At 35.9% G+C, this 16,050-nt stretch overlaps 1 protein-coding gene across 1 annotated transcript in view; it reads right to left on the reverse strand.

Moving 5' to 3' along the window:
• Nucleotides 1–16,050, reverse strand: part of LOC113079799 (collagen alpha-1(XXIV) chain-like) — a gene marked incomplete at its 3' end in the record, with an annotated part of 73,362 nt that overhangs the window by 36,481 nt on the left and 20,831 nt on the right. The window contains exons 4-11 of the mRNA XM_026252022.1: nucleotides 15,338–15,391; nucleotides 12,793–12,846; nucleotides 7,958–8,011; nucleotides 6,833–6,886; nucleotides 4,727–4,771; nucleotides 3,496–3,549; nucleotides 2,521–2,565; nucleotides 1,189–1,242 (exon numbers count right to left, since the gene is read on the reverse strand). Of these exons, the coding sequence (XP_026107807.1) occupies nucleotides 1,189–1,242; nucleotides 2,521–2,565; nucleotides 3,496–3,549; nucleotides 4,727–4,771; nucleotides 6,833–6,886; nucleotides 7,958–8,011; nucleotides 12,793–12,846; nucleotides 15,338–15,391 (414 nt within the window). The remainder of the gene's footprint in view (nucleotides 1–1,188; nucleotides 1,243–2,520; nucleotides 2,566–3,495; nucleotides 3,550–4,726; nucleotides 4,772–6,832; nucleotides 6,887–7,957; nucleotides 8,012–12,792; nucleotides 12,847–15,337; nucleotides 15,392–16,050) is intronic.

Raw genomic sequence — 16,050 nt, forward strand, 5'->3', positions numbered from 1 at the left:
TTAATTAAAAGAGCTGGGGGGTGAAAACTTTTGAACACGATGAAGATGGGCAAATTTGTCTTATTTTATTGAAATATAATTTTTTCCCATTTAGCTCTTAATGCATCTTGTTTCCTTCTGCAGCTCAGTTTAACTGTTCAGAACAAACAAGGGACTCATGCACAACCATCACAAAACAGAAAGACAGTCGAGGATCATCAGGTAACAGAACACAGTATTAAGAACCAAGGGTTCCCAAACTTTTGAATGGGGTTATTTTAATAATTTCAGCATTTTGTCTTGTGTACTAAATGTTAATATCTTTTATGTACAATATCTTACTCAGGACAGTATTAAATAAAATATAACATGCATTTAGTATGATCTCTCTTATTTTTAGAAAATTACTCATATTTTCACAGATTCTGCAAGGGGTGCCCAAACTTTCGAGCCCCAAAGTTTATATAGTCAAATAAAATAAAAACTATTAAAAACATTTTTTAACTGAAATAAATAATTGACATTAATGATGAAATATACTGTACACATTAGATTCTCTGGTAGTTGAAAAGGCAATATTTCAGGTTTCATTTAGTTTATAAGTACTTAACCTATCAATCAATCAATAAATATTTGTTAATATATAAAAATAAAATAAAATAATACTAATAATGAAAAAAGCACAAAACAAAATGACTAAAAAGAAAACTATAATAATATGTATTATTAAAACTATAATAGTAGCTCAAACAGCAGAGCATGATGCTTGTAATGCCACTAACATGGGTTCGATTCATGAACAATGTTAATGGATAAAAGTGTCTGTCACATGCATGAATGTATTACTGTAGTTTCTGAGAGTGAAGTTTGCTGCATGTACCACTGATACACAGCTAATCTGACCAGCATAAACAGGTTTGATCTGGTGCTGGTATCACACCAGTCTCAGGTTAACATGTGATATTTAGGCTAGTTGCATATTTTAGGCGTTTTTTACATTGCTGCATGCTGGCCCAATACATATCCACTGTAAGTGCATTACTGTAAACAAACTTCTATCATTTTACAAACTGAGCGATGATTCAAAAGACTTTTTGTAGCAATCAACAGCATGTTTCTTAAATTAATGCTACCAGCATATGCTTGTTTCTTGCATCTCATTTGCATTATTATTCAATTAATAAAGTATAACTGCACATTTGAACTCACTCGCTCTCCCTCCAGTCCTGGTGGTCCTGCAACTCCTGGAGGTCCGATGAAGCCCTGGTACAAAAACAGATGCATCACCAATAGATAAAAACCACATTTACAGTACACTTGTCAAACTCCTCCTACACAATATCATTCTGTCCCCAAATTGTGTTCGGATTATCCTGATACCATGCAGGTCAAAAGTTGTTGAGAGTGCTCTGATGTACCATTTAGGCATAATGCATTCATAAATTCAATGGCCAAGAACATGACACAAGGCTGCCTGTATCTGTGAAATGCTTTGGTATATTGGAATGAAATTTGGTGCAAGTCTTCGCCTCCATGCCCTGATGGTACAAGAGCAGGTAAGAGACAGCGCCACCTACTGGACGAGAAAAACTGAATTTTTAATAAACCATGAGCCTAAAATCTCCACCTATGCAATGACTGCGTTGTCTTAGCCACATGATTTCAGATCGCTGTATTTTGATTTCAGAATGACTTGCTAACTGATCTGATTTCCTCACCAGAGTATTAATACAGATTCACTTTGAACAACAAGATATAGCCTCAATCATCATCCTCATTATGTCTGTCAATTTTAAAACTGTAGACTGCTTTCGATCGCAGTGATTTACAAGTAATGTACACATAATGCAGCTTACTTCCTTTGGCAACACACAGAACATTATGCTCATGTCAGCATGAGGTGTGATAACCTCATTTTTCCACATGCTTTAACACACACGACACAAATCAATCAGTGTGGCGTGTGAGTGACAGCCCAGTCTTTTTGATTGCTGTAGAGTGCTATATGTGCCATTGTGAGATCACATGTACAATCGGTCAGAGATGAAAGAAACGGCCCTCCTCCTGTCTCTGCACATTCCTGTGCCATGGCACACTGCCAGATGTTGAAAGGACTTGTGTTTCTGAAACATCTCTGAGATGCAGCAGTCACATCTTGACAGCTCACTGATTCATGAGTACTGGGACAAAACAAAAAATCTAAGTCTTTAAAAATAAAAGGTCATGCATCAAGGAATTATTTTAAGATTATAATTGAGATGAGAATGCATTCAACATGCTGAGAAGTATGCACCAACTTTTAGGTGCAACTACCCGTTTCTTCTCTTTTGCCCTAAAATAATTGTATTCGTCACTGTTGTACAGGTCAACAGCAACAACAGATAGAAGGATCTGATCCTCTCTTCATTCTCCTGTCACCTTCCCAGAGATCCTCTCTCTATCTCTCTCTTTGTTATCTGTTCTTGTGGCTCTCAGTGAGATGATGTAAGAGTTCAGTCACTATGTTTTGACAGGAGAGCATGAGACGGTTGCTGTACGTACATTGACACCTTTAGGTCCAGGGTTTCCCTCCGGTCCTGCCAAACCCTGCAAGACATCAACGTTACACATGAACACATGTAAGACACAAAATGAAAGAAATAAATGTGCTTAGTTGCTAGAAAAACACAAATGTTAATTAATAAATAAAAGTTTATAAATTAACTTAAAATTAGTTTTTGTTTTTTTTAAAGTCTTTTCATTTTGTGGGGTTTGTTTTCATCTCTGTACTCAGGACTAAACTGTCCCTAGCAATAATTTTGATCAAACAATGAAGTATATGTATATATGTAACCATATATGTTTTTTCATTTGCCTCTCACGAATCGTGAACTTACACTTTAAGAAGATACATGCCATGAATACAGACATGCAGTTTTAACAGAGGTTTGGATAGTTTCCATGTACTTGTCTAGATCAACTTGTGAAATGTAGCTAGCAGGAAGCACAAATGAATGAAGCTATATTTTCTTATGTTCTCTTTTGTGTAGTCAAACATTCCAAAGAAAACTTATTTAAAACAGAACGAAAGGTCACTTATAAAACGAGACTGGATGAACATTAAACAAATCTGACCAAAATTCCTCATTGCCAAAACAAGTGAAGGACATCTTCTTCAGAAGAGTGCTAAAAACAGCAAAAAACTTGGAAAGAAAACATCTGAAAAGTGTTTATTTTATTGAACTTTTTTAATTTGTGTCTGAAGATTTTGATTACAATCCATATCTTTATAGTTAAGGTAAAATGTCATTTTTTTCTGGCTGCTGACAGTATTTTCTGATTTATGGAGTGATAAAAGGCCAATTTCAAAATATCCTCAGTAAAAACTTTTACTCCTGTAAATGTATGCAAACTAGAACAATTGTATTAAAGTCCTGATATAAATCAGTTGGTGAAGTATGGTGATATCTTTTAGTTTAACTATTTAGGAACAAGATGAAGTAACAGTTGTTTTTTAGTGGATTTCGGTCACTGCACCTGCCTGCCAGGGTAACCTGTTGCCCCAGATATGCCCGGCAATCCTGGCAAACCCTGGGGAGAAAAGAAGGAAAAATATGAATGAGAGATGAGAGCGGCTGCCAGCGGACGAATAGAGCCTCTTTTGTTCCCCGTGGCATCTCTTTCTCAAAGCATCCACGGGCCGGAGCGGCTCTCCATGGCCTGACCCTGGCTGAAGTCCAGACGGCGGCTCGTCTCTGCTGTGTTCGACTCCAGCGCGGATCATCTTTGCATCAGATGAATGCATATAAAGACTGAGCTTTGTGACTGAATGAAACTTTCCATGTATTGAGTTCCAAACCTTCCGGACTCGTTATTGAGGAGGTACAAAGGTACAACTCATAGATCTGTTTAACGCCATGTCAAACATGCAGGGAGGGATGGAGAGAGAATTAAACCAGATTGTACGGGCAAAATACGTGCGACAGGATGGCTATTATATGAAAGAAAGATTAAATATAATGCTAAAACATAGCAGTCAACTTCAGGATGCTTAAAACTGATGTTCAGCTCCATCTAACAGGTGCTGACAAAAGAAATATACATTTTCTATTTCACACATGCATTAAATGTAGCAGTCAGATGATTAGTTTGTTTGTATATTTATTGTTGCTTCTAACAGGAACTACTTAAATTAAGGGAATTAACCAGAAATTACAAGAAATCTATAAAACTCAACAGTTATGTGGCCTTATTAAACAAACATAAGGTGGCAATTTTGATTTTTTTTTTTTTTAAGTTTAGCAGAGATACCACTGTGAAATATTTTCAAATTTATCTAAAGTTTTGCCTTAGGTCATTCGCATGTCTTCATGAATGAATTAATCTAGTATAAATTCTGCATTGACTTGTTAAACTATTCAGCTTGCATTCATTTTAAATAGCATTAGCACTTTTTCTAAGCACCTTGTAGAAACCATTTACAAAAAGGCCGTTTGACTGTAATTTGGCTACTTTAAAGAAAACTTTATGTAATGTAAGGTAATGCATTGTAATGTAAAGGTGTTGCTAACTGCATCAATTACACAGAAAACTGGATCAAAGATGCAGAAAATAGGGGTTTTCCAAGAAGATCACTGCAGAGCAATGCACTAAAAGAACAACTTAGCATCTATCCACCTAGCATTTTGGCAGCAGCTTTTGCATGGCCAACCAGCAGTAACATTTTAACAAACAGGTTGACATCCAGACATGTGTTTCATCCGCTCACCTGTTCTCCGGGCAGACCTGCTGGTCCAGGATAGCCTTTGGGACCCTGCAGGTGAAAAAAAAGAAAGCAGATTATGACTAGACTCTTTTACAGAATGCTAATAAGAATGCATTAAAAAATAATCATATTTCTCTACAATGTTAAGAACAAGGAGAAACAAAGAGGCTTGTATGTGGTGTTCTATCTTTTCCACACTTCTGGGGATTTTTTCCCCTTAAGTCCCAGTGGCTTCAGATAAGACTAATAGCCCTTAAGAATTTTCCCAGAACTGTCAAAACCCTTTAAAGCCTTCCCCGTCTGACAGCTCCAACTCGAGCCCATGAAAGAAAGACAAGTCACGACAGTGAGACGGGGAGGGGAGGTCAGAAAACCTGGCCTTGAAACATTTCTTGTGTGCTGGAACCAATCAGTGCCAATGTTACTGAAGCAAAGCAATGCAATCCTAAAGTCAGTTGTGCAAATATATCTCAGAATTGATTATTTTCATATTTAGATGCCTGATTTGATAGAGGTACAGAGAGCTGTTCGCCAGCAGGTGGCGCTGTGTGTCGGACCGACCAAAGAGGCTCAAGTGTAGTGCAATCCTTAGATTTGGAAAATTCCAGGTCTTCTGCGGAGCAGCCGAGAGGACAATGATGCATCAAAGGTCACTGTGATTTATGCCTGACCTGGTCTGGACCTGTAGGACTGTTTCTGCCCGAACTCTTTAAACATTTTACTGCAAAAGCTGAGTGCTCCAGATACTAATGACCTATAAAAACAGCATTTAAACAGACTGCTTAAGTTTAGCACGCTCAAGATCAAAGACTCTGGCATTTGGTAGGAGTGAGGTGAGGTGGTTCAACACGAAATGAAAGTCGAGACAATTTTATCAATTCTACTATGGACTTTTCACAGTCAACTCCCATTCTGAAAAGGTCACATTATGGAAGTAGGATTGGATGCGTTCACCTATGCATGTAAACAAAAAGTTGTGCAACAAATGATTCAGTAGCTTTTAGGATTGGTATCCCAACCCGCAGCTTAGATTGGTTGATAAAGCAAGAAACTTTCTTAATGAAACGTGGACAAACTTTAAATGATCAGCTTCTAAGTGTTTTCAATGCATGCTGACATGAATCCATTTGTCTTTGGAGCTAAATCAATGACTTCTCTCATGACTTGATCTGTTCTATCAACGGTTATGGTTTCACCTCCAGATCCCTGTTTTCCTCCACTCTCAAATGAATCAGGCCAGGATCCACAAACCTAACCCTACAGATCTGCTTTTCACCACTTCCCGGGTTGGGACAACTGACCTTTCGAAACCAACTAAAAGCCCCGATGCGATAGAAAAGAGCTCTTTCCAAAAGGCCTCCATTTCCAAAGAAAACTTCACTTGGAGGACATTCATTTTCTGAGAGTTGAGCCACATAAAAACTGTGCCGAGCCAAACATCAACTGTGCTCTTGGGATTGCAAATGAAAATCCGGTTACACTTGGCTACTGTTAGCAAAAGACTGACCTGAAACGAGCTCTGGCCAACTCTTTCTTGTCAAGACTGAAAGGACTTTACAAGGCCTTTGATTCTCTACACCTCGCAAACCAAGACATGGGCTACTGAATACCCCTCATGATATTTGCAAGTGTTCTCGCAACAAACTACCCTCACAAAACTCAAGTCCCAGACCTTAAATATGAGAAAAACACATTCTCTAGCTAAATTAGATGAGCTTAAATTGATACCAGTTGCACTTTTGAAGATGCAACATGGGACTGCTAATGTCATCAGGAGCGTTCCACCCTGCAGAGTGCCTTTCCTCAAAAAGAAGACCTTTGACCTCTGCGGGGTCTCAGGTTCTAAGGGGGCTCCCAGGTGACAGCGGGTCCCCAACCAAAGTTACGTCTTGAGAAGTGTGAACAGACCTCCGCCTGCCCCAAAAAACACCACACAGGGTCTTTATTCTGGTCCGTAACCCAATCCAGTTACTTCTAAGAGGGGCTTTCTGCCGTGGTGGCGGTAACGGATACTGTATGACCGGCATGGAGAATGAAAAACTGCATCTCACAGCCAATAATTCAGCTGAAACGGGCTCTCTAGCAGTAAGGTGGAAGAGAAGTACTTGCCTTTAGACCTGGTTCACCTCTAGGACCCTGTGGACCCGTCCGCCCTCTTTCACCCTAAAAATAGTAATAGAGAAGAAACTCAGTGTTGATCTTCATCATCTGAGGGTCATACCTTGATGACCAAAACAGAAGAAGTTTAAGCACAAGAAATGTTCTGCCATCATTTACTCTTCGCCCTCATGTTTCAAAGCTTTTCTTACTGGGAAATCAACCAAACACCCATATTTTGTATAATTTGTATGCTTCTCCTTTCCGCTGAATCAAAATGAGTGGGAATTGGAGATGCTGAGCTCCACAAATGACCAAAAAGCAGGTCATCACTGTCAAATTTTGCCTGCGTTCTCCACCAAGTTTGATATTAATGGTTGTTGTGGGTCTTGTGAATGATCTCAATTGATGCCAAACCTGACAAGACACGTTTTGATTGACACTTTGATATTTTGTCATTTTTGGTGCCAAGATTTCCCAACTATTTTTATAGTACATCAGCTTTGAAATTCTGCTTTGATTACAGTATGTGTTCCATGGAACAAGAAAATCCTTCAGAACAACATGAAGGTGAGTCCTGTCGGGACAAATCTTGGAGAGATTAGCATTGTAAAATACATGACAATGCTAATGTGTTTGGTCTTGGCAGAAAAGATCAGATATACTGGTGCTGCAATACATCTACAGACATGCTGCTGTGAGCATTTAAGAAACACTGCAACTGCAAATATAACAAACATTAAATAATCCCATATGAATATCAATGAATCACCCTGTAGCACATCTATACAGGTGGAGCTGGGGAAGGTGGAGGTTGGAGCACTGGCCAAGTATTTGAATGTGGAGCAGCAAGCTTATTGGCAGCTGATGTGAAAAGAAACCAATCAGCTGTGCCTTATGAATAATGATGTAATTATATGAGTTTGAGTTCGAGCTGCCAGCGCCATCTAGAGTTTAATGACAGAACTTTGAATTAAATTATGACGCAGTTTTCACTTTTGGGTGAACTATCCCTTTAAAGGCTGGAAAACCAATGAGTGTTTGTTGTATTTTAAGGCTTTAGGGCTGTAAATACAAAGACATTTCCAGTAACGCTAAGAGCAAAGACGTTGTAGTCCGTGTTTGTGGATCATTTACCTTATCACCCATCAGCGCTTGACCCGGGGACAGTCCAGGATCACCTTTTGCACCCTGGGACATAAACAAAATGCACAATGTTAACTCAGTTTGATTTCATATATTTAATAAAACGAGCTGTCAAAACATGCCTAAAATTCAAGAAGATACAAGCAACCCAAGTTCTTCTGTGCTGACAGATTAACGCAAGTAATAACAGTGGATTTGGAGAGATTTAAGAGACAAGAACTGCTTTCTACATGTATGCAAACACACTAAACCTCAGAATAATACAGTGTTCAATCTATTATGAAGTGAAGATGATCATAAATGGACTGATGATATCTAAAACCATTCATTCATTACTTTATTAATCCATCTATCAATGCACCAGTAATCACTATCAGTCATTAAATCCGTGCACATTAGCCATCAATCATGTGTTGATCAACAGGAATCAGCCATCCATCAATCTCGTTTTGATGAACATTGAGCTTTTTGTCCCACAAAATACTCAAACAGTATAAGACTAAATTTAGAAGACTAAATTTAGCATGTCAATCAAACAAATCGTTTGATGGAAACACAATTGCTGTCAAACAAGACAGCACAGTTCTGATGCCTGTGGAATACCACTTTACTTAAACAAAGCCTGCAATGGTCTGCTGACTTTAAACCTAAAAACCAAACGTCAGCAGAGCAGATAAACATGTGAAGACCATCTCATCTCGCTGTCTATCTCATCCCTAAAGTCTTAAGAAGGGATATAAAGCACAAAGCGCTAGGGCTCTTGGTTCTTCAGGATCCCAGCAGACACATGACTCATCTGTGGGCTACAATAAGATGCTTCAGAGTTTCCATCATCTCCAACTGTGTTTGAGCTCAGATCGGCCCCCAGTGATGATATCTGCAGCGCACGACCCTGCTGCCCACTCAGGTCATCTCTGAACGGACAGAGACGAACACTTTGTCCTGAAGCTTGATAGGAAAATCAGATTGGTGTATTTGGCCCCTTTGAATATAAAGGTCAAGTGTTCAGATTACATTTGTAAGAAACAACAAATTTCTTTTGTTTCTCCTAGACAGCAAAATAGAGAGGAAATGAAGTCCTCCTGCCTACGTAATCTCACACTTCTATTAGAAAACAGTGTTTTTGACTCCAAGGGTCGTCCAACTGTCCTCAAAATACTATACTACTACAATACTACTATTTGAAAGCCCCATGATTTTTCCAGTTGTTTGTGATTTTGGCCTTGAAAACTAAATTTAACTAGAAAAATTTACATTCTTTTTTTTTTTTTTTTTTTTTAATGCAATTGTCTTACATTATTTGATTCAGGGTTCGTGCAGACACTGGAAAATGAAATTCCAGGAAATTTTAAGGACTTTTCAAGCACTACTTTTTTGGTTTTTAAGGACTAAAATCAGAGACCTCACTAATCAAACAATATTGTCATTATCTTTCAAATTCTAATAAACGAATAAAACAAAATGGCACAAATAAAGTGCAGCACAAAAGCAAGCAATGACTGTGGAAACTTTAAAATTTCAAAGGATATTAAGGCAAAGATATCGCTTTCCTTATTCAAACTGATTTTTTAGTATATTTTAATACTCTTTTTAAGATTTTTTTTTTTAAATGACAAAATATTTGTCTTTTAATCACAGAAATCAAAGCAATACAGTTTGTTATAAATAAAATATTTTAACTAATCTAGGGCTGTAACTAATAATTATTTTGGTAATCGAGTAATCTACTGATTATTTTCTAATCTGATATTTTTTTAGTAATACAAATAGACCTACAGTAAGTGAAAAACAAGCTTTAGTATGACTATTTATATATAAACTAATGATGAGGCAATAATAATTGGTTCAAATAAAGTATCAAAACCAAGTAATTACATGTTTTTATTGAACAGCTCTGATAAAATAGGCATTCTCAAGTGAAACCCAAACAAACAGCACATGCAATAAAAGACTGAACAATATAATGCAAAGCTTTAACCACAAACTCAACTTTACGAGACCGCTTTTCACCTCAATATCATGAGATCTCGTGCGCTGCTAAAATCTGCTGCTGTATTTATGTCAGACACGCTGCATTGTTAATTTTGGGTAAAAAGATTGTTTTATTAAGGGAAAAACTTTGCTTTTCTAGGTCTACTGTAGAAATAACACTTTAAAAATGTATTAAATATTTTATACATTTTTATAACATGACTTTTTCAGGTCTAGAAAGAAACCAGTCTTTAAAAACGAGAAAAATTAATACTCTTCTTATCAATTATGTTTATTAAATTACTCGACTTTTCCAGGTCTAGAAATCACACTTTTAAAATGAGGAAAAATGTATATTCTTTTAAAAAACGAAATTGTATTTAATCATGTCATTAGATGACAACATTTTTATTATATTACATGATTTTATCAGTAGGGCTGGGACAATGCGTCGAGGTCATCGATGACGTTGATGCAAAAAATACGTTGACGCAAAATATGCACATCGATTCGTTGACCTGTTTTTATTTCTCTAAAAAACGTTTGCAAAACGTTTACCTTATGTGCGCTGAATATACGCGATGGACGGATCAACATTCTGTTTTTTTTTTCCCATGACAGGCTGCTGGCTCCCACTGTTCATTTTTTTTTTTTTTTTTTTTTGGAAAAGCTTAAATGTATTAGCTTAAAGCCCTCAAGTTTACATTGGTTACTGTATTCTTTCAATTGCTCTATACAAGTATTTTGGGTGACCTCTTTTATTTAATGCTAGACATCAAGTTGTTATTTTCATCTGAAAGAAGAACTTTTTTCAGTAAGCTAGGCCCTATGTGTTCAGTAAGCTTGTTTCAGTAAGCTATGTGTTTTCAAGGCTTCAAGGTTTTATTGAATGCTATCTCTATACAAGTGCAAAGAAATGCATTCTTAGTGAGTCTTTATTTTGTAATTTTAAGAGCAATAAACATATATTGCAATGTTAAGGAATTCATGTTTTTTTTCATTCAGATATGTAAATCAACATGTATAAATTGTTAGTAGTCAATTAATGGAGAGATAATCGAAATCGAAACGGTCTGGAAAAATTGAATAAAGTTACCAAACACTAATTACTGAATTAAACATGAATGAATTTTTCTTTGATGGTTATCAGGTTATTTTGGCTGGTTTAAGAGCTGAACATGACACGGATCAGACATGATTCATAGTTTCTCATAACTCTTTACCTTTTCTGAAAGTCTGAAAGTCTCTATAATGAACTGAGTTTTAAAAACCAATGCACTTCAGAGACATTTCTAAATCTGACTCATATATAACAAATCCTTACACACATGCACAGTTTTTTTTGGATACTTCGTGATGTAACTGATGACATAACTACATCACTCATCACAATGACAGACCTTTTTTCCACTGCTGGAAAATCCCCACACCTGCCTCTTGACTCTTCACACACACGGCGTTCACATAACGTCATCAGGTTAAGTCAAAGGTTCAGTCCAGCTGTGTTTGTCATCTTTATCATGGACACAGGGGTGAAAGGTCACGGATGAACCTTTGAGGAGTTTGAACCTGCAACCTTTCAGCTACCTCTATGAAAACCATCGCAACAAGTTTGACCAAGTCTGACCTCACACACACACACACACACACACACTCTATCTACCGTTAACAAGTCACGTATTTTACAAGAAACATCACATTTTCATCAGGCAAATTAGAGCTAAAAATAAAACTAGAACAAATAACAGTTTCATGACTTAAAATAAATTGAATAAAATAAAATACAATATAATAAAAACTACTCAATGTAACATTTCGTATTTTCCTTTAGTTTAACTAAAGTACAAAAAAAATGTAACTAAAAAACTTAGACTTATAAATAAAAATATTTAAAAAACTGCCAACATATTTTAAAAATAATGATAATAACTTTCACTACAACAAAAAATCTAAAATGTTAATTTTTACTATAATATAATATAATATAATATAATATAATATAATATAATATAATATAATATAATATAATATAATAAAAAAATTATTATAAATGTCAACAAAAACTATAATAGTATATCAATGCTACCAAAAACACTGATCTAAAGCAGCTTGTTATGAATGTTAAATAAAAAATAAAATAAAAAAATGTAAATTAAAAAGTGTTAATAAAAATGAACCTGCTGCTCTGGGAACCACTGATAAAATAGAAACTTTGAAAACTGAGAGTAGGAAAAAATTATTCTAAATATTTTAAAAAAGCAGCTTTAAAACATTAATTAAACCTAAAACTTAAATAAAAATGAAAATTATTTAGTTTTTTTTATTTATTTAAAACTAATAAACTTGACAAAAGCATTTTAAATAAATAAATAAATAAACAAATAAAAGCCAACTGAAGATATAAATAAAAATACATTTAAAAAAGTGTAAATAAAGGTGCTGCTCTGGGAATCACTGCGATGACGTAGATTTCTTTGATGCCAAAGTGAGTCCATCTGTTAAACAGTCCTGAATAAACCTGCAGCTCTCGGCTCGACCAGGTCTGCTTCACATTACTCCATACACACACACACACACACAGTTAATGTCGTAGCACAGATAGATTTTCCTCTCGTCTTTCAGCAGATCAAACTGTCAGTGTCTCCCCGACGGCTCTTTCCGAAGCCTCTGCATCACACACACAGCGACTGACACACACCATAACAAAGCTTTATTAGGAAACTAGAACTATTCAGCTACAGAAGGTGGCGAGTTTGAACAGGAGGAGCGTAGCGAGCGGCAGGATATCATCGGAAACATTCCCTCCGGCGCCGGCCGGAAGAGAGAGCTACAGAGAGCTGAAAACGGGAACTTACCTTTAGACCAGGTAAACCAGGCGGCCCGGGACTCCCGTGAGGACCTGGAGGACCCTGAGAGAAACAAAGGTGGACAGTCAAATTATTTTATTGTAAATTAAAAACCTAAAAAAATGTTACAAAAAATTATAATGATGTTGCCTTTTAATGGAGATAGACTTGTTGCATAATTCAAAATAAATAGATGATGATCCATAATTAAATGTGAAGAGGTTAACAAATATTAAACATATTGACAAATAAATAGAATGAGATCCACAAATAAAAAAACTTATTGACAAATATCTTTTTATGTCACAAACATAACTTTGCCTGCCAATCATTTGTCAATCGCTCGCAGTGCATTTGTGGATTTTGAAACATTTCTTGCGTCAAGACGCTGGCGATCCACAAATGTGTGACTCCACCCACACTGCTTACTCCAGCCAATCAGATAATACCCACAACTCGCTGACCAATCGTAGCATCTTCTCGCTATAACCAATCACATTTTGCTGTACAATCACGGTCTCTTCCTGAAATAACTTCATTCATCTGCATTGGCTCAAATAATGCAGCATTATTAGCGTTCCTGCTGCCAGAAAAGCATAATGTACTGTAGTAAAGTGCTTCTCAATGACTGCACGACTCAGCAGAGAAAAACCATGCTAAATGTATGGTAAATAATAAAATGCTAATAAAATGGATATTAAGATAATGAATAAATAAGATAATTGTTGTCAAAAGCTGTGCATCCAATCAAACACAACACAACCCAAACTTGCAATGAACATGTAATGAAAAAGAAGATGGTTTGTGTTTCGTGTGTTGAATTACTGGCCGATATTGAGAAATCAATATGGCCGATATGAGGCCGATATAATACATATAATTGAAGTAAATGAGAGACATGCAAAAAATTGGTGGAACTAAATGAACATTTTATTATGCATACAAATTTTAGAAAACCTAAATATATATATATTTTTTTTCTTTAAACGTTTAGGTAATAATTAGTGTAGCCTTTCCTTTTCTTTAGCTGAAACATCTAATACAACCTATACATACATACACACACACACACACACACACACACACACACACACACACACATAAATATTATTTATAAAATGAAAACAATTCAAATGTAAACAACACAGGTAAAACTTAAATGAACAAGGTTTAGTGCAGCCTTTCTAAAATTCAAAATTAATGAACAAATTAATAATGTCAAAAATATTTTTTACATATTAATTGAGTGCAGTGGAAAACAGCGTCTTGATAAGAAGATCCCAAGAACAATGCGCATGTTTGATTGTTTATATTTGATTGATTTTTAATCGTTTGTGAGGTAAACACTGTTTGATGTTTGCACGCCGGAGTGTTATTGCATGTAACATAATGTAGCATCACATTAGAAAGTGAATGAGGATTGATCATTTTACTGTCTGTCAGGTGCTGGCTTCACTTCTGAGTGGCTTGTCTTAAATAGAAAGCATAAATGCATGATATGATTTCATAATCGACCGCACTGAAACACTTATCGGTCGATGTATCACAAAATACCAAATATCGGCCGATATATCACCGATATATTGATCGACCACTACTTCCGAAAACATGCAACCATTTAAATTCAGACCTATAGACATTTAGAAACTGTTCAGCCGATAAATTTCAACCAATGCCGCATTAATTTGGGTGTTTAATTTATATTTTTTTTTACAGGTTTATTATAAGCAAACATGATACTGAATTTTCAACTTACTGTATATAATATTAATTATATTATGAATTATATATGAGTGCTTTAGTTTCAATATAGATATAAATAAATATAAATCCAAATAAAAAGAAAAAAATATTGAAAATAAATAAATAAATTATATATGTTTGTGTGAGTATAGATGGATAGATAGAATGTCAGTTATGAAAGTGAAAGTGACATTCAGCCAAGTGACACATACTCAGAATTCGTGTTCAGCTTTTAACCCATCCAGAGTGCACACACACAACAGTGAACACACACACACACACTGTGAACACACACCTGGAGCAGTAGGCAGCCATTTTATTCTGCGGCACCCAGGAAGCAGTTGGGGGTTCAAGGGCACCTAAATCGTGGTATTGATGGTGGAGAGAGCACTGTACATGCACTCCTCCCACCTACAATTCCTGCCGGCCGGAGACTCAAACTTACAACCCTTAGATTGCGAGTCCGACTATCTGACCATTAGGCCACGACTCCCTTTCGTTATGTATTATGAATTATACATTCTATATATAATGAGTTTTTTATTTGTTTTCTTTAATTCCGTTAAGTTCCAAAAAGAGAAAAGTTTAAATTAATATATATAAGTCCAAACTCCAAATCAAAAAGATCTGTATATTAAAAATATGTACATTTCTGTCCTTTTGTTTTCTCAGCGATTATTTTTGGCACAAAGAACTTTTGAAAGTCTCATTCTTTCTCACTTGGATGCTGCGTGAATCCAAACACAGAGAAACAGGATTCACCCGGAAATAAAACAACCAAACACTGATGGATTAGAGCGGAGCATCTTACCCGCGGTCCTCTCTTTCCAGGGGGTCCAGGAAGACCTGGGGGGCCGATGGGACCCTGCGGAGAAACACAGAAAATGAGGAAGAGAGATTGATTCCTGAACAACTGTTTCTGAACAGCAAAAGAAAGAGTGTAATTGGAACCTCGTGTCTGACTCCCACTTTTAACACAGAATAGCATATGGCATCTGAGAGAGATGAACACGAGCACAGATTAATGAACACCAATAATCAGATTCAAGCAGAATTACTGAGACACGAACTGCTTTAGTGGTTAGAGATCTGGGCTGGTGAGCGTGACGGGATATATACATATATGATGTGAAAACATGGAGAAATTTTAAATACAGGCACATATTAAATACATAAGTCCAAAATGAGAAGAAGCATTAATTAAGTGCCTTTATTTGCTTTCCATCAGGTTCCAAATATAAATTAAAATATAAAAATGAAAATAAATAAATACATGTTTTATTTGCCACCAACAAATTCATCATTTGAAGTCCAACAACTTCCAAATGAAAAGATACAATTAATTTTATTACAAATAAAATAATGTATCATTTAAATATGTATTATTTGTGTTTTAAAATGAAATTGTATTATTTAAACTACATTTATTATGTATATAGACATTATATTTATACTAAATTATACATATACGGCTATTGTTTTCTTTATATTCAACAATTTCCAAAAGTATGGGACACCATACTT

Source organism: Carassius auratus, unplaced genomic scaffold (genome assembly GCF_003368295.1).
Source record: "Carassius auratus strain Wakin unplaced genomic scaffold, ASM336829v1 scaf_tig00029244, whole genome shotgun sequence".
In the NCBI taxonomy this organism is placed as follows: domain Eukaryota; kingdom Metazoa; phylum Chordata; class Actinopteri; order Cypriniformes; family Cyprinidae; genus Carassius; species Carassius auratus.